Source organism: Littorina saxatilis, linkage group LG13, assembly GCF_037325665.1.
Source record: "Littorina saxatilis isolate snail1 linkage group LG13, US_GU_Lsax_2.0, whole genome shotgun sequence".
Lineage (NCBI taxonomy): Eukaryota > Metazoa > Mollusca > Gastropoda > Littorinimorpha > Littorinidae > Littorina > Littorina saxatilis.
This window is the reverse complement of record NC_090257.1, coordinates 24,227,263-24,254,762: the sequence shown is the minus strand read 5'-3', so window position 1 is coordinate 24,254,762 and position 27,500 is coordinate 24,227,263. Positions and strand designations below refer to the sequence as shown.

The 27,500-nt window shown below is 42.8% G+C and overlaps 1 protein-coding gene across 3 annotated transcripts in view; it reads left to right on the top strand.

Moving 5' to 3' along the window:
• LOC138945331 (transmembrane 9 superfamily member 2-like) overlaps positions 1-27,500 on the top strand; it is a 48,447-nt gene that overhangs the window by 17,676 nt on the left and 3,271 nt on the right. For all 3 annotated transcript variants that reach the window (XR_011448962.1, XR_011448961.1, XM_070316755.1), the window contains exons 7-17: positions 1,004-1,103; positions 6,154-6,227; positions 12,682-12,820; positions 13,352-13,478; positions 13,819-13,880; positions 15,184-15,241; positions 16,012-16,090; positions 17,396-17,582; positions 18,304-18,446; positions 19,808-19,919; positions 21,372-21,543. Coding sequence is in view for 1 of the 3 variants with exons in the window: in XM_070316755.1 (XP_070172856.1) it covers positions 1,004-1,103; positions 6,154-6,227; positions 12,682-12,820; positions 13,352-13,478; positions 13,819-13,880; positions 15,184-15,241; positions 16,012-16,090; positions 17,396-17,582; positions 18,304-18,446; positions 19,808-19,919; positions 21,372-21,543 (1,253 nt within the window). In the remaining 2 variants the exon portion in view is untranslated. The remainder of the gene's footprint in view (positions 1-1,003; positions 1,104-6,153; positions 6,228-12,681; positions 12,821-13,351; positions 13,479-13,818; positions 13,881-15,183; positions 15,242-16,011; positions 16,091-17,395; positions 17,583-18,303; positions 18,447-19,807; positions 19,920-21,371; positions 21,544-27,500) is intronic.

Genomic DNA, 27,500 nt, shown 5'->3' with positions numbered 1-27,500 from the left:
TAACAACTTTTAGGGATATTTTTAACATGTGTCAGTGTTTCTGTTGAAGTGTTATATTTTATTTTAGGGTTTATACTTCTTGTGGTTACTTAGCAGAAAGTATCAGTTTTGACTTTTATGATGTTTGAGCGTTTTGCGACATTACGTGACACTGCATTCAAGATTTGGCTCCAAATGTACTTTTAAAGACTGATAATGCTTCTGCAGGGTCTGTTTACTAGAAATAAATCATTACCAGTTGTATGAAATGATATTAATGGCTTCTGTGGTCAGTTTTGTTGCACATGTGGCTTTTCTCAAAATTGGCGTTTTATGGCATATTATCAAACCGTACACATTTCCCAAATGCACAAACCATTCTTTTATTACACAAATGTGTTCATCAAAGACTAATGTATCACTTAAAACACCAAAAAAAATCAACTGAAAAGGTTTAGTTTGTCACAAATGTCCAAGCACCCCCCCAGCACCTTTTGGCAAAGCCTCATATAAGTATAATTCCGCTGTTAGGGCGACATTGTGTCGCCCAAAGGGATATTTTTACTGTACTTGGTGTTTAGGGCGACGGTTTCTGGGTCGCCCTAATGGTTTTCACTGTTTCTGACTCTGTTCTTTGACTTATTGCAATACCACCGGGTTATGGTATTGACATTCTTTCCGTCCTGTAAATTTTGTGCATTTTTTAGTGGAAAATGCTTCGACGCCGGAGCGGGTACTGGACCCAGTGCTGTTGTAGTGCAAGTGCACTACAAAGTGCGGTTGTAGTGCAAGTGCACTACAAAGGCACTGGGTCCAGTACCCGCTCCGGCGTCGAAGCATTTTGCACTAAAAAATGCAGAAAAGTTTGACCTATTTCGTCGCCTATAGAGGACGGAAAGAACGTAATATCCCTTTGGGTGACACAATGTCGCCCTAACGCGGGATTTGTCCTTATATATATATATATATAAATAACATTATGTTATGCTACAATTTTTAAATGGTTTCTAATGAAATATTTCAGTGAAAAAAGGGGAGACTTACTGGAGCCGGTGAAGATCCCAGCCAAACGTTTCGGTAAACGTGACGTTACCATATCGTTCACTTTTGACGTGGTCTGGAAGGTATGCAATGTGTTTTTTGTGGGTGTTTTTTTCTTTCAAGGCACTGTGAATCCTTCCCATAAAAACAGTTTAGGCTATTAACCTGATAAGCAGTATTGGCGTTAACCGATAATTACCGGTGTTTTACCGGTTGAAACGAAAAAACACCGGAACAAAATTGGCTGCCGGTATGACCTACTGGTTGATTTTTAGAACTACCGGGTTTTTTTCTGCTGGTAAAGCACTAAAACCAGTACCCTGAGTTCGACTTATACTGGTTCCAATGCCCTGCTTACCGTTTTTTTCTGGACTGTTTGCATCATAAAAGTTCGCGTACCGGTTTGAAAAAATACTATCGTCATCATTGGATAAGACTGCTTGGTCACATACCAAAAATCAACACCCTCAGACTGCATGGTGCGTTGACAATTTTTTTTAGGTTTAGTAATTTCTTAAAAAGGCACTGGTTGCATTTACAAAAAAATTTCACAAATAGAAATTCCACTGTGCACAGCGAGCACTGGGGCTGTTTATTATATTTAGTCAAGTTTTGACTAAATATTTTAACATCGAGGGGGAATCGAAACGAGGGTCGTGGTGTGTGTGCGTGTGTGCGTGTGTGCGTGTGTGTGTGTAGAGCGATTCAGACTAAACTACTGGACCGATCTTTATGAAATTTGACATGAGAGTTCCTGGGTATGAAATCCCCATACGTTTTTTTCATTTTTTTGATAAATGTCTTTGATGACGTCATATCCGGCTTTTCGTGAAAGTTGAGGCGGCACTGTCACGCCCTCATTTTTCAACCAAATTGGTTGAAATTTTGGTCAAGTAATCTTCGACGAAGCCCGGACTTCGGTATTGCATTTCAGCTTGGTGGCTTAAAAATTAATTAATGACTTTGGTCATTAAAAATCTGAAAATTGTAAAAAAAAATAAAAATTTATAAAACGATCCAAATTTACGTTCATCTTATTCTCCATCATTTGCTGATTCCAAAAACATATAAATATGTTATATTCGGATTAAAAACAAGCTCTGAAAATTAAATATATAAAAATTATTATCAAAAATAAATTGTCCAAATCAATTTAAAAACACTTTCATCTTATTCCTTGTCGATTCCTGATTCCAAAAACATATAGATATGATATGTTTGGATTAAAAACACGCTCAGAAAGTTAAAACAAAGAGAGGTACAGAAAAGCGTGCTATCCTTCTTAGCGCAACTACTACCCCGCTCTTCTTGTCAATTTCACTGCCTATGCCGTGAGCGGTGGACTACGAGTATACTGTCTTGCTGCGTTGCATTGCGTTCAGTTTCATTCTGTGAGTTCGACAGCTACTTGACTAAATATTGTATTTTCGCCTTACGCGACTTGTTTTTTGATATGTGACCAAGTGGAGGGAATGTAACCTAATCCCATATATGCGAAAACCTTAGCCAGATCTGAGATGGTGAGCCAAAATATCTTCACGGGAAAGACAGTGTGTACCGTATTTGACGGACTACAAGCCGCGACTTTTTTTTCCAAAAAAATCGCATTGCGGCTTTTAAAAAGATGCGGCTAAAACGTTACCTAAACTTGAATACTTCAATTGACTTGACTTATTCCTGTAGACTCCCTGTGGAGCATAGGGCCGCGACAACTTTCTTTGTTGCGGTTTCTGTAGCAAGTTGTTTTTTTGGCGGGGTGGAGTTGCTAACCCCACGCCCAACCCTCCTCCTTTATCCGGGCTTGGGACCGGCTGAAAGACCTTTAGGGTGCATCTAGGCGGAGTTAAACTTGAATAGCATTCACCTAATGGAAGTCGCCGCGGATTTTCATTTCGCTCGATTAGCGATTACCGGTACTTTATTAGCTCTCTACTCAAGACTCGGCGCTTTTCTCTTTCTTTCGCGAATCTTCGTTTGTCAACAAATCATCGTGACAAGATAGCGTACAGAGAAACACCGGATTTCGTTTTTTTGTGTCGCGATAGTTGGAGGAGCGAGAGCCGCCATGTTGTGTTTTCGTCTGCTCGAAATGTGCGCAAAAGTCGTAAATCATCCCCAAAAAGCTTATTCTGGGCGGGACTACATGTGTGTGTTGGTTACAAATTGTGTGTGTGATATTTTTCTTCAAACTTTTTCACTTTTCTTCTTTGTTTCACTTGTTTATTCTCGGAGCCGATTTTGCCAAATAACGGCCGTACTTTCATTTGCCTGGTTGTTTTGATTGATTCACACGATGTGATTATATTTTTTTCGACGGCGGCTAATATAGTGACGCGGCCTATACGTGGCTCGTCCCAATTTTTTTTTTTTAAATCGGGGGTGCGGCTTATAAAACGGTGCGTCTTGTAATCCGTCAAATACGGTAACAGGAAAGGAATATAAAGGCAGAATAAATACAAAGTTTATTTTGTATATATATATTTCTAATTAAGGTAGCATTTACATGGTTGAAAGAATTGTTAAAATCAGACATTTATTTGCTCACATCAGCATTCTCAACACTATGGAGTTAATGCAATCCTTTGCTCATATTTCAAGGAGGGGGGGGGGGGGGGAGGTGATTGGTATAATGGCACAGCATGGTGCAGGAAGCGTTGAAAATTCGGGTACTTTTAAAATGACTGGTGCCAGCTAGTGTCTTCAGTTGCTTGTGCTAACAAAAGTTGTTCCCCTAGATAAGCTTAGCTGAATTCCATACTTTTCAGGTTTCTTAAGAACAAATTCAAGATGGTTGCTTCCACATGTGCCGTTTCTGTGCATGATTGTAGTTAAACTGCGTGTCTGGTTTCCAAAATATGTTTTTGCTGCGTAAAATATGTATACATGATCTTTGAGGAAAAAAAAGAATTAGCCAAAGCTTGTAGTTATGCACTTACAGATTTGTTTTATATGTTCATAAGTTTGGATGTTTGCATTATGTTTTGTGATTGTTTTCAGTTTAGAAATTCACCCGAAAGCACGTCACTGAAACGCTGTGGCAAAAAGCAGATTGAGGCTTTAAGTACTGACATGGTTAAACATAGATTTAGGTTAGTACCAACTGTGTTCTCAAGACGAATGTGCTTTCAAAGTGAGCAGACATGATAATTAGATTAGATAAGTAATCAAGTTTACAATTTCCCCAAAATTTCAAAGTCTTATAGCTGCAGTGTGTGTCTTTCTTGTGAAAATTTGATCTTAAAACTACAGGTACAAACCACGGCTTTAGTCACTGCAGTGGAACCCCCCTTTTAATTAAGATCTGAAAAAAATCTGATAAAATCGGGTCCCTTGCCGAACGTGACAGATAGGAAGTAGTCTTAAAATGGGGGTACATGAAAAAAGATCTAAAAAATCAAGGTTTGAAAAAGGGAGAAGCCTTAAATTGGGGGTGTTTTAAGGCGGGTAGAGGGGGGGGGAGGTGTCATTTGTGAGACATGTCTTGTCATCATTTGATAACACTGTCAGCATATTAGAAATAACGGTTTTATTACCGTTTATTTCGACCATAAGAAATTTTGAAGCGACCCCGCAAATTAGACAGAACAGCCGCAATGGGAACTTAAGCTCCTACCTAATTATGCCTGTCAGTCAAAGCATTCACGTGACCTGGGTCAGCCAATCACTCACCTTAGGTGATGAATATTAACAGGGGAAATGCGTTCACACAACAATATTACAAGATAAACCATGTTGAACATGCGTTTCGGTTGCTTCGGTTTTTCTTGTTGAACAGAGATCGACAGATTTAGAACCGACTCCAGACCAGGAATGACGTAAAGATACATGTGACGTAAAGTGAGTGACGCAATTTCACTTGATTGTTCCGAACTTTGACAATTTAGTTTTCAGTGATCGGGTTGCGCATTGCACACTCAGAGGATGGGTGGTGCCTTGCTGTGCCGTAAAGCACCCACCGACAAAATTCGCTTTTCAATATTTTTTAGATAAAGAGAGTATTATCTGACAGCATTTGAAGTGTCATTCTTTAGAAGAAATCACGCTGATATTGTTGATTTAAATTTGTACTTTGTCTTGTTTATTTTTAACGTGATATTAACAACAATTAAGTCGCGTAAGGCAAAAATACAATATTTAGTCAAGTAGCTGTCGAACTCACAGAATGAAACTGAACGCAAGCTGCCATTTTTCAGCAAGACCGTATACTCGTAGCATCGTCAGTCCACCGCTCATGGCAAAGGCAGTGAAATTGACAAGAAGAGCGGGGTAGTAGTTGCGCTAAGAAGGATAGCACGCTTTTCTGTACCTCTCTTCGTTTTAACTTTCGAGCGTGTTTTTAATCAAAACATATCATATCTATATGTTTTTGGAATCAGGAACCGACAAGGAATAAGATGAAAGTGTTTTTAAATTGATTTCGACAATTTAATTTTGATAATAATTTTTATATATTTAATTTTCAGAGCTTGCTTTTAATCCGAATATAACATATTTATATGTTTTTGGAATCAGCAAATGATGGAGAATAAGATAAACGTAAATTTGGATCGTTTTATAAAAGAAATATTTTTTTTACAATTTTCAGATTTTTAATGACCAAAGTCATTAATTAATTTTTAAGCCACCAAGCTGAAATGCAATACCGAAGTCCGGGCTTCGTCGAAGATTACTTGACCAAAATTTCAACCAATTTGGTTGAAAAATGAGGGCGTGACAGTGCCGCCTCAACTTTCACGAAAAGCCGGATATGACGTCATCAAAGACATTTATCAAAAAAATGAAAAAAACGTATGGGGATATCAATCCCAGGAACTCTCATGTCAAATTTCATAAAGATCGGTCCAGTAGTTTGGTCTGAATCGCTCTACACGCACGCACGCACACACACACACACACACACACACATACACACACACATACACACACACATACACCACGACCCTCGTTTCGATTCCCCCTCGATGTTAAAATATTTAGTCAAAACTTGACTAAATATAAAAAGGGTCCCTGTCTGAACGTTATATTAACAGTTAGAGGGTCACCTAGAATCCATCCTGATTGGTCAAAAAGCCATATGTGGCACTGAATTGGTAATAAAATTCCATATATATCTGAATGTATTTGTGCTTTTAGGAGTCTGATATACGGTGGAGTGAACGCTGGGGCTTGATTTTGCTTGACAAGAACACCAACATCCTGTTCTTCAGGTCAGTGATTGTTGGTACTGCTGACATTTTAGTCTCTCCCTGAATCAAATTGCTCTTGAATCAAAGAACAAGTATGGAGGAACCTTAAATAGACGTTTTCTTAAATAAACTCTGTCTGCATTTTCAGCGGTCTGAAAGAGTAAGAGCCCCTAAAAATGTACCTCAGACAAGCTTTTCACAACATCCGGAGCATGTTCCATGCTTCCGATCGGCTTAACACTTACATCGGTACGAACACCTCAACTCTGATGTGTATGCTATGCAGGTGCTAAATATGACATAACATTTTCTGTCGAAAATATAAACATTGGAGCTACGAATCACCAGTGGACAGTTGGGATGAATGTTCATTTAATCACATATTCTTACTCCAATTCTTATGAATGCATTGACTTTAGTCCCACATGCTAGATGTCGAAAAAAACCTCTCAAATTACCTGCCCTTAGTAGGGTGGTAACCAAGCTAAAAGCGACGCCATAGCCGTTGCTATGGCCTGACCTTGCTCGGTTACCCATAACCCCCTGCGCACCACGTGAGCGCCAGCATCCGTAATGATCATTCTCGACTTTCGACAACACACGGTGGACGTGTCCGAATTTCGCTCTCACTTTTGGCCTTCGCATGCCTGCTCGTCCTTGAGACTAGCCGGTTCTTGGGGGTCTACCTGTCCGTCTACCTTTTGGTGAGATCTTTCCTGTTTATGTTTGGTATAAATGTTGATAGCTTTGTGTTGAACACGCACGCAGAAGTTTTTTGTTCTGGGTGACTGTTTTTCGCCGGTCTTAAAATGGCCGACAACAAAGCTAAACTTGGCGCGAGACTGGAAGGTGACAAGGCTCTTAGCCTGGTTTAGATAACTATACCTAAGAGTAGCCTAAGAACTTTGATTTGCCTATTATGCGGGTCGTAGATCCGTCATACAGCACTTCTTTTTATGTTCCTATCCCTCCGAGGGCGGGTTCAGTTCTTTCACAGCTCGCTTCCCCTGTTGGGGTTAATCAGCCTTTGGGCTCCTTATAGACTTTTTGTTGCATCGTCGTCGGTGCGACTGATGGGGGGGGGGGGGGGGGGTGGCCGTGTGGCTATTCTTTCCCCTTTCTCTGAGTAAGAGGAATCAGTCAATGTCCTCCTTTTGGGGGGACTTAACAATGTTTTGGTCTGTATTCTCAGCTGTTTCAGGCGCGATCGGCGGTTCCCGCCCTCCCGTTCGTCAGCTTCGCACTGTGGTCAAGTGCAAATGGCCTGTTCGGTTCAGCCCGTTTTTTGCCTCTGGTGGCTCTGGGCTGTTCGCGAGCACCCCTTCCTTTTAGGAGGGGGGGCCTGCTCCCTGCCTGTGTCTAACCACTCTGATTACCGCCGGTACTTCGCAGTGTGTTACGCAGCCCCCCGCTAATGGGGGGGGATAGGGGGGGCGCTCCTGCATCGCACCGTCGCCTGGTGCAAACGGCCAGTTCGGTTCAGTCCTTTCTGCCACTGGTAGACTGGGTTGTTCGCGAGCACTCTCTCCTTTGGGAGAGGGGGCCAGCTCCCCGCCTGCTTTGGCCGCTCGGCTTGCTTTAAAAACAGCACTGCTGGGTCGGTCATGCAGCCCCCTTACCGTGAGGAAGGGGGAGTGGGGGGGCACGGTAAGTCACGGCCTGGGCTTGTCCCACTCTGCCCTTTGCGGGCAGGGGGCCGTGTTAGCTTCCCACCCTTTCCCGCCCCCCGGGCGCGTTCGGGTGGCGGCTTTCCAGGCTACGTTACATACCCCTTCTCTGCTCCATTTGGGGCAGGGTGGAGGGGGTATCAGTGGCTCACCCTTTCCCGCCCACTGGGCAGGATCGGGTGGGGGCTGGAGTAGCGTTCCACCCTTTCCCTCCCTCTGGGTTGGATGGGGTGGGCGCTGTTGGACTGTCTTCACAGTCTGGGCCTCTATTGTCCTGGCCTGACAATCGTCCTCCTCCCCTATCGGGGTGGGTGGGCGGTGGGCTATAGGACTACGGCAGGTGGACGGAGGGGGGTCGGCCGTTTTTCGGTTCGTCTCTTTCCGTCGCTCTTACTGCTGTGAAGAGCCGCCCCCCTCCCCATCCGGGGCATGGCGTGGCTCAGGCTTTTCTACACAGCGGGGGTGCTATGTACGGCTTTCCAGGCTACGTTACATACTCCTTCTCTGCTCCATTTGGGACAGGTGCTGTGTTAGCTGCCCGCGCTTGTCGCGGGTAGCGGTCGCGAAACAATGAGCTTGACTCTCTTTTGTTCTCGGCAGGGTGTCTCGCACAGTGGTCAGGGAACAATGAGCTTTGCGGAGACAGAACATACTCTTTCTCTCCAGTCTCCCATTCTTTGTATTCACAATGGTCTGCGGGGACTCGGCTATAGTATCGCCTGGCCAGTGGTCATTGTCCTTAGCCAGCATAGGTCACCCCCCCCCCCCCCCCCCCCCCTCCTAGGGGTGGGTGAGTGCTAGGGCTACTTGACTTCGGCAGGTGGACGAGCGAGGTTCGGCCGTTTACGGCCGTTTCTCTGTTTCAGTCCTTACCCCCTCTAGGGGTTACGACTGTGCTGGACCACCCCCCTCCCCACTTGGGGTGAGTTGTGGTTCAAACCAGGTAGTCTGGTTCTTAGCACTGGGATGCTTCTCTCGCACAGCGGGTGGGGTAAGACGCGCCGGGCCCGGCTTTGTCTTGTTTCTCCACTCTCTCTCCTTCTCGGCAGAGATCTGTGCCAGTTACCAACCCCTCTTCCCCCCACCTCTTGTTCAGGTGAGCGGTTTTGGGTTGGCAGTCAGAGACTGATCACGCTTTTCATCCACACTCTTGGCGGTGTTATCGGCAGGAGGATTTAGTGCGCGACCTCCCCGGTCTCCCCTCCTTTTGTGTTTTACACAACTAGTGGTTAGCTTCGGACTCCTTGTTGGAGGAGGGGGAGTGTATAGGGTCGCCTACTGGTTGTAGGCTTCCCATACATAGAGCGGCTGCTGTTGCAGTTTACTTTGTCCCGGATAGGTTGGGGGTGTCTCTCCTCCTTCCTCTTCCGGGATGGCTTTGGGTTTTCACAGGCTTTCTCGCAATTTGTTTCATTTGCTGAGTCTGCGGTGATTGCCTACCACATGCCACACTTTTTGGCTTGATCCGCACCTTAGGATAGTGGTCTTCAGCCTACACCTTTCCCGCTGCTTCATACGCAGGGGTCTGCTGGCTTCGGGGTTTCAGGCTGCTTCGTCCTCACTTTTAGTGCGGAAGAAGATAGCAGGGAATTTTTCAGGCTCAGGGTCTGATCCGGACTTTTTTATTGCCAGGGGCTAGTTTCTAGCTTCGCTTACAGACCACACGGAACATGGAGTTTTCATGATGTTACTCCTCCCTCTCCTCTCTGGAGGAGCTAGGATGGCATGGTTTGGAGTTTTCTGCTTTGGTTGAGACTCTCTTCTGTGCTTTCTTATAGGCAATCTTATCCTCCCTGAGCGCTCTTTTGGGTTAGGGAGGATGCCTTGGATAGGGCTTTAGCCAGGCTGCTGGCAGCTTGGGCTAGGGTCGTCACTGAGCGGAGAAGTTTCTCGGTGACGTTTTAGGCCCACAGTGTTTTTGCTTGGTGTGATCTCCTTCTTTTACAAGGGGTTTGATTTCACGCTGGTTGCAGGAAGCAAGGTTCAGGCTTTTTCGGGGGTTGTTAAAACCTACTCAATAGCTGGAATCTTTCCCTTCCTTCTTGGACCTCTGGCAGCGCGTTTTTGCGCTCCCGGTTACAAAGGGGTGTTTTGGTTCAGTGCCTCCTCCCTCTCTGCGGGAGGTGGGTCGGCATGGGCTAGAGCTTTCAGCTTTGGCTGAGATTTTCCTCGGTGCTCTCTCATGAGCTTTCCTTCTGCGTTTCTGCACACAGGAAAGGGCTCTGTTGCTGGGGGGTGTTGGTCTCTGGACTATCTCGGGGGCTGGTTGAGCTTTTTCAAGGTCAATCAGCTTGTCAGCTGCACTTTCTTTTGGTGTTGAACCAGGCTTTTTGCCTGGTGCTCTCAGTAACCAGACAAAATTCCTAGCTGTCCTTATCCCAGGTTTTTACCTGGGCATGCTGTCCGACTTTGTCTCTTGGAAGGTTTGTTCTTCTCACAAGAGAGAATAGGGAGGCTTTAAGCTCTTTTCACTGCCAGACTGGCACGAGAGCAGGCCTCTGCGGGGTCGTTAGACCCGATCTTCGGTCGGACGGTATCGATAGCTATGCTGGCCCTCCTTTCCTCAAGTTTTTTGGGGCGTTCGGCCTCACAGGCTGGGACATGAGGGCCTCCTCCAGAGTGGCTTCCTCCACGCGGGAAGGTGGCTGGAATCCTTTTGGATCGCTCAGGGGTCTTTTTTCCCTAGCTTGGTTTCCCCCTGGACTTAGACCGCTTTATGGATGCGTTTTCGTCTGGATGGGGCCTGCACTGGCAATTGCAGTCTTGAGGCTGTGATGTAGACGCAACTCCTTGGGCTTCTCTTTTGCCTGGGGTTAGGAGCAGTAGCTCTTGGTCTACTAGCCTTTCTTTTTGGCTATTTACAGGCTTGTCCTGTTGCATTCGGGCAATTCTTCTGTTGCTTCTTATGTGAACTAGCTGGGGTGAGCAAGTTCTCACTCCCTGTCAGACAGAGTATAAGGGATTCTGATTGGGGTTTTCACTCTAAATCATTTTCTCAGGGGAATATCTCCCCGTCCAGCTCTGCGATCTGGCCGACTCGCTCTACAGGTCCTCTCATGGCTTGCACAGTGGTTGGCCCACCTGCTTACGGGTCTGGAGGCGTGCTGTTTGTGTTTTAGATCATGGGTTCTGACTCTGGTCTTTGGGCATGAAGCATATATTTCCTCCACTTTTTCTGGGTATACTCCTTTTTTGGCCTCCTTGGCCAATTGGGGATTTAGAGCGGGGGTGCAACTCCTTAGCGCCCCTCTCTCAAGCCAGGTGGTTTTTCACCTCTGTTTCAGTTTTTGGCTTTGGGCAGCTGGGCCTCTTCTTTGAGGTTCCGGCGTCTCGGCTATCTCAGCTGTTTTGAAACAAATAGGCCTCTCTTATGTTGCTCATGGCTCTCTTGTGGGCATGATCAAAGGACCTTGTTTTACGAGGTTTAGAGGCTCCCCCTTGTTTAGCGCGTGGGACTTTGTTCTACTTACTCTGGGCCTCAGCCCTATAGGGCAATGAGGCGCATGCGCTTTGGGGTTTGCCAGAGGATGTAGCCTTAGGGCTTTTGGTTCCGTTTGTTCACGGTTTTTGGTCAGGTTTTGGGATTTCAGAAACCTGGTCAATATCTTCTGGTGTTTGATTCCCTCCTCTTGGGAGGATTCTCGCTCCGGGAGATTCGGATTTTCTAACTGTCTGGTTAGACTTTTTTAATCCCTTTTTTGATGTTACTGTCTTTTGGAACCACGAGCTTTAGCTCAGGTTCTTGTTTCTTTACAATGGAGCGAAAGAGACATCTTTTCTTTGTCTCTCTCTAGGGGCTCTGCTACATTCATGGGACAGTCCTATGAATGGGGCGTTTTTGAACAGGGGGGGGGGGGGGGGGGGGGGCGTTCGGTCCTCCCTCTATTCCTTTTCAGGCGTTCGGGAGTCCAGAGTCTGGTGTTCTTCTCTGGCTGGTGGTGTTCCTCTCGCCTATGCGAGGTTTGCCAACAGCTCGGGTACAGATTTTGTGCTTCCTGTATGGCCGTGTTGCATTCTGGTCGCCTAGGCGAAGCTTTGCAAACGGCTGACTGGAGATCAGATGATGTGTTCATCGGTTTCTATCTTCGGGATATCTCCTGCACGCGGCTAGACAGCTCCAGTTCATTGCTGGTTTTAGTTGCTGCAGGGCAGGTTCTTACAAGGACATAAGTAGGTTCCCTCCACCTTTAGGAGGAATCTGCATTCATAAGAATTGGAGTAAGAATATGTGATTAAATCGAAAATTTTTAATTAAATTTTGATTTAATATAATATACTTACCCAATTCTTATAGTTAATACCCTCCCATCCATCCCCGCTGGATTATGTCCTTGGGGTGTTTGTTTGATTAATAGTCTCGAATGATCATTACGGATGCTGGCGCTCACGTGGTGCGCAGGGGGTTATGGGTAACCGAGCAAGGTCAGGCCATAGCAACGGCTATGGCGTCGCTTTTAGCTTGGTTACCACCCTACTAAGGGCAGGTAATTTGAGAGGTTTTTTCGACATCTAGCATGTGGGACTAAAGTCAATGCATTCATAAGAATTGGGTAAGTATATTATATTAAATCAAAATTTAATTAAAAATTTTCGATTTAGTAACACATTTATTATAGTCATTATATGAAGGAAGTCTGACGTTGGGAACTTACTGAACTGATTTCTTTTCCTTTTTTTTAAATGGTTTTTTTTTTTTTTTTTTTTGGGGGGGGGGGGCGGGGGTTGATTGAAATCAAAACAAATAAAACAGAAAGGAAAATGAACTGCATGCTTTGTGATAATTTTTCCGTTGTTATTTTGTTTTCCAGTGTTATGAACACCGGCATAATAGCATTGTTCGTATGTGCGATGGTCCTGTTGGTGCTGCTTCGAACACATCCACGCTTCCACAAACTTCACCTGCGTCTCAAAGCCTGCAATGATAGATTTACCTTGAGACAAAGCTGGGTGGGTGTGTTACCCTATTTTTTTTTCATTTTTCATTTAATTTCATTTACTCTAGTATCCCAATGATGTGAAATTCGGGTCGCTTCCTCCCAGTGGAAAGCAAAAGCAGCTTCTTCTTCTTCTTCAGCGTTCGATGATGGTTGTGTCTAAATTTGTTGGCCCGTGATGTTGACAAAGTGGGCTGTCAGTCTGAGGTCTTGGGTGCTGCAGCCCCACAGGAAAGCTAGCAGCAACAAGAGTTGCGCTATACCCAGGTTTATGCATGTTTTAAGGTGTAAATAAGCCGCCTGCACTTATGGCAGTCGAATGATCAAAGTCTTTTGTGGTGACACTGGGGTGGGAGATGGATAACCATCTCTGAGTCTGCAAATGGGGATTTCTGGCAAATTTGACGAATCTGAAGAATATGGGGAATCCACTGCACCTTAATTAAAATATAGACTCACACAGCATGATTTGCTCAAAAATGCCAGCAATGGGGACGAAAAAGTGTGAAATGAAGTGGACAATGAAATGACTTTTGGGTTGCAGAGAATTGATGAAGATGCGTGGAAGGCACTGGACAGGGATGTGTTCAGGCCTCCCGAGAACGCCGTCATGCTGGCAGCACTGTGTGGCAATGCAGCGCAGATTTTCTGCACCATCTTGGCTGTCTTGGGTCAGTCATTTTTATGTACAGAGGAACCCCTCTTTTATAAACTCCAAAATTATAGAGAAAATCTGGTCTTAAAATGGATTTAGTCTTAAAATAAAGGTAAAATTGCAGGGTATAAAGGACAGAAAATCTGATAAAGCAAGGTCTTAAGAGCGGGTATGTCTTGAATTGGAAAGAGGGGGGGGGGGGGGGGGGGGGGTGGTTGTTCTGCAACTTTTTGCAATGTAAAAGTTGCGCCCCATGTCATTGTGGATCTGTTTTCCTTTCAGGTTAATTAGTTCAGCTGCCATGTTTATGTGTTTGTGTAACAAACTAACTGTTGATTGTGTTTATTTGTGTACAGTGGGTGGATCTGTAGGCATTTTGGTTCCTGCCAATCCAGGGCTACTAGTCAAATGGACCATGGTGAGTTTTTTGTTTGCATCTTCACATACATGCATGTGGTTGGAGAATTTCTGACATTTTAAAAGCCCACTTGATCATTCTTGAGACTTCAAGATTGCAGTATTTTGCATCGTTAAAAAAACATGGGGGTCATGGGGACTGGTGGGGGCTGATTAATTGCACGCTTGTTTTACAGTTTCATGATCTCATCATGACACATGTACGACAAGGTGATTTTGGTTAATGTCAGGACCTTTTGGCTATTTCTGATAAGATGTGAGTGTGTGTCATTGTGTGTCGACTTTTGTGAGTCAGTGTGAGATAATGTGTATGTGTCTGTGTGCATCACAGTGTCTGTTAGTGAGTGTGCTGGCTGCATAACAATTAAAGGCCTCAGAGGTTGTGTTTCAATTTAAGAATACAAATAATCCACAAACAATTTTGTATTTTTGTATTCATGTATAGTGTTCTAATGTGGGTTTTTTCTGTTTGGATGTATGCACAGATATGGTAATGCAGACCTGTTTACTCTTACGGAATGGGCGGAAGTTTTACGGATTTAAGATCGTCTTTCCGCTTGTCCGCGCACTGCTTGAAATCTTCCGCAATTTGGCGCGATTTCGAGAAAAAAATATTTGTGATGTTTTCGGTAAAAAGTTGCGATAGTTTTCTCAGTATTAAGACGTCTTTCGTCAATTTCCGGAACGGTGTCTTCTTCCGGGACTTTGGTTACACGTGTTGCCTGTTGGTGTCCTTTTGCAAAATGCCTCCAAAAAGAAAGGAACAACACCGACACCGTCACGAAACTGACGATGAAGAGCGCGATAGTGCGTGTGGGGCAGAGAAGAAGAGAATCTATTATCAGAAGTGGAAAGAAGATTACTCAAAGAAGTATCCGGACTTGACGGTTTCCAGGAAATTTGGACCAAGCCATTCTTACTGCACGCTGTGTGACAGTCATTTCTCGATCACTTTTTTCTTTCTATTTGCTTTCTCCGAAAACTACATCTCAAATATACAATGACGCTATCATGTAATGTAGAATTAAGTTGATCATTTCTTTGCACACAGCAAATTATGAAAAAAAGAGTGTGTTTTATTGCTTTAGAGCGAGTTTGTGGCTTCAAAAAAAATCTTCCGCATGAAGTGGAAAATCTTCCTCATTTTCCTTCAAATCTTCCTCATGGGTCAATGTCAGGGTAAACAGGTCTGGTAATGGTTGAATATGGCAGCAGTGTAAGGGGAATTTAAGGTGGGGGATATAGTTTTTTTCATCTTGGACTCTTTTGCAATTTTTGCATGATTTGTTGTTTTTCTCTTCCAGTGGGGTTACGGCGTCAGTGGATTGGCAGCTGGGTTTGTGTCTCGGCACATTTTTCAGAGTAAGTACCCCTCACACACACAAAAATGTATTGATACGTTTGATTAATTGATTGTATTTATCTGAAGTGTAAAGTTGCTGCAGATAGAGAGGTCAGAGTCAGGCAAGTGTGGAAACCTTGTGTGAATAACCCTGAATTCCCTGTACAGTGGTTTTATTTTGGTTAAAAACAGATAAAGGCAATTTACAGCACAAAGTGATCTTTCTTGGGAGGTGTCCTCTCTTCCGGAGGGTCTATTGTATTTCAGGCACCACTCTTGTCAGTGAAATGTATGCCATTATTTTTCTGCAATGTGCCTTGTGAATACAGTTGAACCCAACCTCCCCCCTTTTCAAGAGATTCCCCCCCCCCCCCCCCCCCCCTCCCCCTTTAAGGCCTAATGTTTTTTGTGTCTTCATCTTTTTAGAGACCGGCATGGTTGGCCTAGTGGTAAGGCGTCCGCCCCGTGATCGGGAGGTCGTGGGTTCGAACCCCGGCCGGGTCATACCTAAGACTTTACAATTGGCAATCTAGTGGCTGCTCCGCCTGGCGTCTGGCATTATGGGGTTAGTGCTAGGACTGGTTGGTCCGGTGTCAGAATAATGTGACTGGGTGAGACATGAAGCCTGTGCTGCGACTTCTGTCTTGTGTGTGGCGCACGTTATATGTCAAAGCAGCACCGCCCTGATATGGCCCTTCGTGGTCGGCTGGGCGTTAAGCAAACAAACAAACAAAAAATCTTTTTAGAGGGGGTTCTCTTGTAGTTTGATTTGTATAACTGTTTGTTGCAGATATCGGGAAACGGAGTAAAGGTGATGGGAAATGTTGCGCCGTTCTGTCTGTGTACTATCGCTCTTGGCTTATATCTGGGTGAGAATAAACTCTGCTTGTGTGTACATGTTGCTGCCCTACATGCCAACCGGCATAACGGGCAGTACGTAAGTAAGTGTGCAGATGTGCGTCATGTGTGTGTGTGTGTGTGTGCATGAGTGTGTAATTGTGGCAAATTCATGACCTCTTTTTCCAACTCATAATTCTCCTCACCCATCACCCATTTCTCTTTTTCTCTCTGTCGGTCTGTGTCAGTTTTTCGGTCTGTCATGCTGAATTTACCTCCTTTTTACATTTAGTCAAGTTTTGACTAAATGTTTTAACATAGAGGGGGAATCGAGACGAAGGTCGTGGTGTGTGTGTGTGTGTGTGTGTGTGTGTCTGTCTGTGCGTGTGTGTGTGTAGAGCGATTCAGACCAAACTACTGGACCGATCTTTATGAAATTTGACATGAGAGTTCCTGGGAATGATATCCCCGGACGTTTTTTTCTTTTTTTCGATAAATACCTTTGATGACGTCATATCCGGCTTTTTGTAAAAGTTGTCACACCCTCATTTTTCAATCAAATTGATTGAAATTTTGGCCAAGCAATCTTCGACAAAGGCCGGACTTCGGTATTGCATTTCAGCTTGGTGGCTTAAAAATTAATTAATGACTTTGGTCATTAAAAATCTGAAAATTGTAAAAAATATTTTTTTTTTATAAAACGATCCAAATTTACGTTCATCTTATTCTTCATAATTTTCTGATTCCAAAAACATATAAATATATTATATTTGGATTAAAAACAAGCTCTGAAAATTAAAAATATAAAAATTATGATCAAAATAAAATTTTCGAAATCAATTTAAAAACACTTTCATCTTATTTCTTGTTGGTTCCTGATTCCAAAAACATATAGGTATAATATGTTTGGATTAAAAACACGCTCAGAAAGTTAAAACGAAGAGAGGTACAGAAAAGCGTGCTATCCTTCTCAGCGCAACTACTACCCCGCTCTTCTTGTCAATTTCACTGCCTTTGCCACGAGCGGTGGACTTATGATGCTACAGCTTGACTAAATGTTGTATTTTTGCCTTACGCGACTTGTTTAAGACCTGATTTTTTCAAGTTTTTTTGCAATCATAAAAGGGCGGTGGGGGTTTCTATTATACAGGGGAACCTTCCCCCCCCCACCCCCCCTTTTAAGACCTCAAAAAATGTCAGAAAATCAGGTCTTAAAACAGGGGTAAATTTGCAAAGTCTGGGAAAACAGGGACTTAAAGAGGAGTGATTCTTGAATTAAAAGGGGGGTTGCACTTTATTATTGTAATCTCACTTTGTTCAACTTTTTTTTCATTCAGACTGCTGTTCAGCATATTTCTTGGCCTGAATCTGATCCACTGGGAGGAAGGGAGCAGCAGTGCGCTGGACGTGTGGAGCCTGTCGAGGGTGTTTCTCCTCATGGTGTGTCTGCCGGTACCTTGCACGCTTGTCGGAGGCTGGCTTTCCTTTGCCTTGACGACACTTGTGAATCAGCGTGGTGAACATGTGAGTTTGGTTATAAGTCTGAGTGGTGTGTGTGTGTGTGTGTGTGTGTGTGTGTGTGTGTGGGGGGGGTTATGGGGTTGGGAGTGTGCTTGTGTGTGTGTTTGTGTGTATGTGTGTGTGTGTGTGTGTGACCATGCGTAGGAGAGAGTGTGTGTGTGTGTGTGTGTGTGTGTGTGTGTGTGTGTGTGTGTGTGTGTGTGTGTGTGTGTGTGTGAAGAAGGATGTTTGTGTGTGTGTGTGTTTGTGTGTGCGTGCGTGTGTGTGTGTGCTTTCATGTGTGTGTGTGTGTGAGTGTGTGTTTGCATGTGTGTTTGTGCGTGTGTGTGTTTTTGCATGGTAGTTTATGTTTGTGTGCAACTGCCTGCATGCATGAGTGTATGTATGAGTGTTTAGGTGTGTGTGTGTGTGAGGAGGGGTAGAGCATACATGACCCGTTCTCACAAAATGATAGATAAGTCGCTGGTGGCCAGCTGCTCAGCGCACAGAATGAAGGTGGTGAGGGTGACCAATATGGTTGAAATTAACTTTTTTGCTGTTTCGGAGAGAACTTTATAATGCTTCGTTCACCTTATACTGCCTGCATATGCTGGTATACTTGCATATTTAGATTTGTTTGCACGCTGATTGCATTTTTTTTAATATAGGCATCTTAAACTATCCATCCTGTTGATTAAGTACAACATCCTTCAAAGAGAAACAACAAAATGTGTTCATATTTCAGCTTAAAAACGCTGATGAGAGTCCACCGCCACCGATTCCCAAACAGCCCCGCTACATGTGGGCTGGAGTTCTGGTGCTTATTGAGGGGATACTGCCCTTTTCTGCCATCTTTATTCCTGCCTTCTTCTGTCTTAGCAGTGTTTGGTTAGTCTGTTTGTGTCACTGTGTGTGTGTGTGTGTGTGTGTGAACGGGTGAATGGGAGAGGAATATTGATTGATTGATTGATTGATTGATTGATTGATTGATTGATTGATTGATTGATTATTTGATTGATTGATTGATCTGTATGATTCACTTTTCCATCCGCATCGCGAGCTCCTGTACTTAATGGACCTTTAGGTCTCATGAGAAAATCGCTTTCAATAATAGGTTTTATATGAAACCTATAGGTCTGCCCAGTTTTGGTTGGCCCCTTGGGTGGTCTTTATAGATGCAGACCTGGGAACCCATACGATTTCGCCGTATTTTGCACGCCTGATTGTCTAAAATACGATCAGTACGGTCGGTGAAAAATAATACGACGAGAAAAATTCCTAGACTACTTTTCTTCACAAGCGCATCCCTGTCACTCCTGTATATTTACTGGGGCACTGTTTATATTAATGATTAAAAATAACTGGATAACTCTGCATTTGATCAATGATTACAGCTTTTGTCATTAAACATTGAAAAATGCAATTGTTTGAAATGTATTGGTAAACTTAGTTAACGGCGCAACGGACGCGTGCGAACCATGTTTGAATCATGGATGTTCAAATGTTGTGTGGGGTACACTCATTTATCTGAAAATACGCCAAGTTTGTTTGAGAATACTCCAAGTGCAAAACATGGGTTCCCAGGTCTGTAGATGCCTTCAACTGTACAGTGGAACCCCCTTTTTCAGACCCCCAGTTTAAGACTCCCTCCTTTTTAAGGCCTTGCTTTTTCAGATTTTTTGTTCATAACCTCTGTAAATTAAAACTAAATTTACCTCCAATTTAAGACTCCCTCCGACGGGCGCTGTGGCGTGGTGGTAAGATGTCGGCCTCCTAATCGGAAGGTCGTGTGTTCGAATCCCGGTCGCTGCCGCCTGGTGGGTTAAGAGTGGAGATTTTTCCGATCTCCCAGGTCAACTTATGTGCAGACCTGCTAGTGACTTAATCCCCTTCGTGTGTACACGCAAGCACAAGACCTGGTGCGCACGGAAAAGATCCTGTAATTCATGTCAGAGTTCGGTGAGTTATGGAAACATGAAAATACCCAGCATGCCTACTCAACGAAAGCGGAGTGAGCTGACTATGCTCTCAGAGTATAGTGTGGGGAACCCAAATGGGCAAACGAGCTCACACGTAACCAGAAAATTCTGGAACACTGAAGAAGAAGAAGAAGAAGACTCCCTCCTTTTTAAGACCTGATTTTCTCAGATTGTTTTAGGTCTCAAAAAGGGGGGGGGGGGGGGGGGGTGTTCCACTGTACATAAAATTCGTGCAAAATGGTATACATACGCATATGCTAAATGTTTCAGGTTTGTTCAATACTTTCACGCCAGCGGTTGTCTGATGGTGGTCCTCTTTGCCACCATTGTCATCGCTGTGTGTATCTCCTGCTACGCCTGCTTCCTTCAGCTGTGCAATCAGGTGAGTATGTTATATGTGCAGGGAACCTGACTATTAGGGTTTAACGTCCTCTTAGACTAACTGGTCTATATTGGGACAGGTATTGGTAATACGTTGAAGATATGGTGTGATACTTTGATTCGAACAAGCCCGCTGTGGCTGTCTTCTTCGACACACCAGCATTGGGTTTGTCTCGTCAAAGTATCGAAATACGATCATGATAATCGGAGACGAGAGATGATGCATGCGTGTCTTCGTGTTTTCCAAGCCCTGAGACTTCCGCTGTGAACGTGGGATCTTTTTCGTGCGCATGTGTGCACACGGGGGTGTTCGGACACCGAAGAGATTCTGCACAAAGTTGACTCCGAGAAATAAATCTCTCGCCGAACGTGGGGATCGAACCCACGCTGATAGTGACCAACTGGCTACAAAGCCAGCGCGCTACCAACTGAGCTACGTCCCCGCCCCAGCAGGGAACCTGAATGTTCTGTCGCTACAGACATTTCCAGACATGTTTCTGAGAAAACAAGGGAAGTAAGTGCTCTAAAGTCAGACAGCATGTGCAACACGAGTAGGTGAGACTTTAATTTGCGGAACCAATCTCCTGGCACCTGAGAGAATATAACAAGAGGAGTGACTCAATCGCTTGTTCATTGCAAATTGTTATTCTCTCAGGTGCCGTGAGATTGTTGCTCATGTTGTATGCATTTAGAGCGCTTCTGTTCCTATGTTTTTCAGATCTTAAACTAGCACTCTGCCTCGTTTGATTAAGATTTTCAGACATGAGTTTTCACATAAATTTACAGTTTTTCATTAATATCAAAGCCCCTGGACCCATTCTAGAGATGAGTGCAAATCCGTTGAGAACGTTTTGGGTTTTAGTATATATATGTATGCAATTGTCCGTCAACAATGGTTTATGAAGTTAAGCCTGTCTTAAACCACCACCCAAATAGGCCGAACCAAAACTGGCTGTTATAGACAGATGGTTGCTATGAAAATGTGAATAATATAGAAAAGAAACTCGCCTGTTATCGTTTGGGGCGGTTGTAATGGGCAGGTGGTTGTTATCCAGAGGTGTTCGATCGTCAGGGCAATTTCACCTGTCACAGCTATTCCCAGGGCTTCATTTCTGCCTCCTTAGCTGCAGGCAGGCTGAGCTATTTTTAGCATCCTTTCCACCACCTCTCTACACAGCAGTGCTGCCTTGCTCAGAGCGGTGCATACACTGATGAGTACCATCTTCCGGTGTAGCGCGGAAGCATTTGGGTATAACAAGCAAGCGAGCTTAGCAGTGTGCTGGCTGCAGCTGTTGGTAGCCTTTGCCTTGACTATTTTTAACTCGCACTAAAATGCAGACCAGGAATAGTAATGCTGCATCTTTACTATTCAGTGCCGATTGTGTTGTTAGTTTTGCAATAATTGACCAGTATAATTTACATCTCGGTTTTGTTTGTTTTTGTCTTTGGTCAGAACTACAAATGGTGGTGGAAGCCAATGCTGGCAGGTGTTGGACTATCAGTTTACTACTTTCTTTACACCATCTATTTCTTCGTTCAAAAACTGGAAATGACAGGCTGGGCCAGTACTGCACTCTTCTTTGGTTATAATTTCATCGTTGCCACGGTCCTCTTTCTCCTCACTGGTAAGTTGTAAGGATATTAATTGATCATGTTAGAGAGTGTATGTGTGTGGGTGTAGGTGAGAGAGAGAGAGAGAGAGAGATTCAGATTCAGATTCAGATTCAAAACTTTAATACAAAGGGATAAAGGTTTTAGGCAATGCCTAATCTTCCAACCTGTCCCTTTTAGACATACATGACATTATACATTACAATTATATATTTATATAACATGTATTGAACAGCCAAACGAATAACTAATTAACTAAGAATTTGTAATCAGGTTAAAACTAACAAAACACTAGTTATAATAACGTGGTTCATTGATTAATAAAATGATGATTAATATGTTATGCAGTAACAGTTATGATTTTAAAATGTAGGGAGAGAATTATTTTTGACAAAGATATTTTCGAACATTTGTTTTAAAATATGAAAGGGTTTGACATGTTTTACAGTACATTGGAAGTATATTCCACACAAGCGATCCCCAGTAGGATAAACTAGATTTATACAAATCAATGCGTGGGAGCGGTAGCGTATAATTCAAAAGCCTCGCTCTACCAGGAGGACGCTCAAACAGGTCTTGGATGTATGAAGGTGTTTCATGGTGGTACATTTTGAACATGAAAACACTAGCATTTAAAAAGAACTGCTGATGTAACGGAAGAATGTTCAGTTGAGTGTATTTTTCTTGAGTAGTCATATTGGGATCTCGGTTTAATAACTTTACACCTCTCTTGTGAAGTGTGTTTATTTTCTTTATATGAACATCACTGGCATTGCACCAGATAGATGCATAGCAAATGTGAGAGAGACAGTGTGCGTGGAAAAACATTTTGAGGGCATCCACAGAAACAACGCACCAGAGCTTGTTAAGTAAGAAAAGATTCCTAGAAACTCGTTTATAAACTGTATCAATGTGAGAGCGCCAGTTAAGTTCATCATCAATTACAACTCCAAGCACACGGTGTTGATGGACTTGAGCAATGCTAACTGTACCATGCATAAGATCAAGGCTCAGAGGCTGGCGCTGGTGTTTTTGTCTTGTGGTTATTAACATGCTTTTTGTTTTCTTAGGATGCAGTGCCATTCTGTTACAATTACACCAATCATTAATATTTGCTATACTTTCTTGGAGTACTTTTCTTATGAGATTTATATCTGTATTACTGCTGTGAAGTGTTGAGTCATCCGCAAAAAGATCAAGTACAGCATTTTCTTGTTTGAGGTGTAATGGTAAATCATTAATGTATAGTCCAAACAGTAAGGGACCAAGGATAGAACCTTGTGGGACTCCACATTTTACAGTGCCTTGTGATGAATATGAACCGTTTAGGTAGACTGCTTGTTTCCTATCTGACAGATATGATGTAAAAAAGGACACAGATGAGCTATTTTGCAGGTAAATAAGTAATTTGTCTAACAAAATAGCGTGATCAACTAAGTCAAATGCTTTCCTGAGATCAAGGAATACCGCTCCAACCATTTCACGATTGTTTATTGCTTTTAGCCAGGTATCACAGAGCCGGGTAAGGGCAGTATGACATGAATGTTTAGGACGAAAACCTGATTGATAAGGATGAAAAATATTGTTTTCTTCAACATATTTAAGGAGATGGGTGTGTATATGCTTTTCCAGGGGTTTAGACAGTATAGAGAGAATAGATATCGGTCTGTAGTTGTCAAGGCTATCGGTGTCTTTTGACTTTGGTATTGGAATAACTTTAGCCGTTTTAAACACTGATGGGAAGACATTCTTCCTGATAGAGAGATTGTATACATGGGTTAAACTGTTTACAATATAAGGAAGTGACATTTTTACAATTTGTGAATTAAGATTGTTTGTGTCCATTGTTTTTTTGTTATTTAGTTTAGAAATTAGTGCACCAACTTCAACGACTGTGATTACAGGTATATCAAACGAGTCAGATGGCAAAAGTTTCTCATTACAAAATTGACTGAGTACTTCAGGCACCTTATAGCCAATCTGATCAGAACTGGCTGAGGAATCAAGAACATTGTCGGTCATAGATAGAAAGTAACTATTACAATCATCAGCAGTTATATTAGGATTAATACAGGATGGGGCTTTGCGTGATTTACTAGTCAGTTCATTCATTGCACGCCAAATTTGACATATGTCATTTTTATCGCTTATAAGATTTTGAAAATATTTCTTTTTTGCAAGTTTCACCAATTCAGAAATTTTGTTTCGCATTTTTTTGTAAAGTTCAAACTGTTTAATTTTTTTTAGAAAATCTCGAACTAACATAGCATCTTTAATTTCACCTGTCATCCAGTTCGGTACAGTCGAAAATTTAACTCTTTTCCTGCGGATTGGAGCATGTCTGTCAACAACAGATAATAATGTTCTGACAAATAACAATGCAGTTTCTTCAGGATCAACACAATTTGACACCAATTGGAAATTTGCCAAACTTAAGTCAAGTAAAAACGCAGACTTGTCAAATTTTTTAAAACATCTATACGTGATATAGGTATGACCTTTTGACATTACCTTTGGTCGTTTACACGACCAAGTGCACGTGATCGGTTTGTGGTCACTCATGCAAATATTAGATGTTGAAGCATTTAGAACCATGCTATCATTGTTCGTGTATATATGATCCAGAAGAGTTGAAGACATGCTAGTTACTCTTGTGGGCTCTTTTATAAGTTGAGTAATACCTAGCGATTCAGTTTTGTCAATCCATTGAGACTGGTTTACTAACATGTTAATATTAAAGTCTCCCAATAATAGCATATTACAATTGCACACGTTGACTTTGTCCATCATATCTATAAAGTCATCAAACCATTCATCCGTGCAGGCGGGATTTCTGTATAAGAATCCAACTAGAATAGGAGATGAATTGTTTGGCCTTACTTCTAGCCAAATACACTCTACACTCTGTGGTTCAAGGTCATGCCGGCGTTTCACAACATGAAAACAATCGTTGTGCACATAAACACCGATTCCCGTGTGATTTGGATGAGCAGCATCACGTCTTATAAAAGAATAATTTTGAATCTCAACAGAATCATCATTATGCTTTAGGTTTGACAGTCTTGTCTCTGTTAACCCAAGTAGATGAAGCGATGGTGACGTATTGAGAAGTAAACTGACATCATGCAGTTTGTTCCCCAAGTGATAGACGTTCACGTGTCCAATGTTTAATCCACTTTTGGAACGCATATTTATACAGAATGAACACAATTAACTTACAAGGTTATTTGAAAAGAGGCAGCTGTCTCAGACTCAGGACTTCGGTTAAAACGAAACCGTTTATATCCTAACACAATAACTGATATTGCAAAAAGCGACACAGATGCACACCGCTGGGTTTAAATGGAAGATAGTGCTCTAGATAGTAGATCAAACATTAACTTTTTGTCGAGGGCACTCAGAGCCTCTGATCTCATGCTCTGTTGATGCAGAGACATATGTTCAGGTCTATACAATTCTGGCAGCTGTTGACGTGGCATATTAGGGAAATGGAAGAGAGGAGGTTTTTGTTCCTGTGAGTGCCATCCGAGGTGCTGATCCAGGTTTCTTGCACTGATCCGAGGGTGGGGCTCAGCAAATACATGTACACCCGGTTGTTGGCTGACTCCCGGAGCAGTTGACAATGCCATTAAAGGTTGAGGAACTTGACCTGGAGGTTGTTGGTATTGTGGCGGGCCTGAAGTTTTGGGTCCGTAGTGACGTCCAACAAATGATGCAGTCGCTTGCCTTTGAGGACGTGGTTGGGTCTTATCACACCATGATGATATATCATCGTTTCCTCGTTTTTCTGATCGTCCAACATCATTATGATATTGTCTTGATGTTGTTGAATGTTTGTTTTCAGGGATGTTGCCAGAGAAACTACGCTTGATGTTGATAGCTAAGGCACTTGTCCCTCTGTTGTTGGGGTGTAGAGCATCCCTCATCCATCTTGTTTTGATGTCCCCTCGTATGGTGAAAAAGCTGACGTCATTGTTGACAAGATCAATGTGCTGTTGATGACAGAGCTGCATTAAGTTGTCGTTTGATTCATTTATACATGCTGTGATATGTTCATGTTGATCTCGGTGGGGCAATATTGAAGACATGATTAATCTTGCTTTTGGAAAACAGCGCCGAGTGTGTGCAATGATCGAGCGCCATGCTCCTTTTCCAAGGACGCCACCACGCTTGCAGTCGTTGATCCCTACATGCAGGACAACTGTGGTGACGTTGGGATGTATTGCTGTTCCTTTTAGGAGCCCAATAAGTTGTTCTCTGTCAAGGCCAGAAAGAGACAATACTTGTGATTTTTCATTGTCAATGTGCATCTTTGCCTGATGGAGGCCTGACACAACTGAGTCACCAATGATGAGGGTGGAAGTGTCAGACTCTATTGATGACAGCTCAGGCCACTCACCGTCAGATTGATGTTCATCACATGTAGACATCGAAATCACAGCCGTACTTTCGTTTGACAGGTTAGTAGAGCAACTAGGGGACTGGAGATGTTCCAATAAGACGGGAGAGGGGGTTGGAGGCTGCTCGTTTGAAGCAGTCACGGAAGACTTGACTTTGGTATTTTTGGTAGCAGAAAGCTGAGTTTTTTTCAAGTCAAGAATTTTATTATGCAATGATTGATTCTTTTTATTTATTGATTCTAGTTCCTGTTTTATTCTCATGTTTTCTCCCTTTAATTCTTCTATTTCTGCACTGTAGTATTGCCTTTCGGCTTTTGCTTTTCTGTCTGATCTCGTTTGTGAGTCAAGCAAATCACTTTGGAGCTGAAGCACCAGATCATAAAGCTCTTCGTTCGAAGGCACGAAGATGCTGGTTTCAGAAACAAGAGGAGTTTTACTTGTATTGGTTTCTTTGTTGCTGTCGTCAATGATCTCATTACAATTAGAAGCAGATTCATTGTTAATAGCTGTTACTTCTGGCATATTGTATGTGTTTACATTGCAACTACCAGAAGTGTCTTCAACAGAAGTGTCGTTGATGTTGGTGTCAGTGAGAGCATTTTGGTAAGATATGATTTCTTCCTCGTTGTTTTGGTTGAGGATTTTATCCAGTAGGTTGTATGAGTTGCACGAATTTTCTTCTTTATCAGAAACTGGAGGTGAGATGAGGCTTGTCATTTTCCAGACTTTTGTCAGATCATTGTCTGTAGCAGTTTTTGAGGTGTCAGCAAGTACATGTACAATTGTCTGTAATTTTTCAAAATCCTCTGCAATCCATTGACGGCATTTTTTCCCTTGAAACAAAATGTTCTGGTTGTCATAAATATGCATAACCAAGAGTTTAGAGCCATCATGATCCAGTCTAATTGTAGACTGTGCTACACTTTCCACAGACTCCTGATTTAAAGATATCTTATCATCATTATAAGACAAGGACAATATGGTATCATATGCCCATTTTCTCGGTGATAATCTTTCCAGGATGTTGAGAAGCCTTTTGAAGGTAGATCCGTGACATACCTGTATCAGAACAGCTTTCCAGAAAGGATAGTAGAATTTATCACAGCGAAAAGTTATTTGATCTGGATCTTTCTTATTTTCAATAATTTCAAGGCAATGTGCCGTTTTTGATCGTGTCAAAATTGACATTGTTCTTCCCACCCATTGGTGTATGTTTGTCTAGTAACTAAGCATAATCAACATTGTCATTGTTTCATTTGGTGTAGATCTATTGATGTGAGTTACGTTGTAGTTGTTGATGTTGCATTTGTTCATAGTTTTTGTTGTTGATGATGATGTTGTCACTTTTGTTGTTGTTAAACATTGTGTTGTTAAACAAAGATCAAAACTTTCCGTCAACACCAAAACACACTATAATTCAATGATCCAGAAAAAATTAGCACAATGTGTTACATAATGTATTTCTGGAATGTCGCCTCAACTTATGACGTATATAAAAAGACTCGGTTATGTCTATGTGTACACCAAGACAATGACAATGACGTAAAAGTCATGTTATTGAATGCACGGTA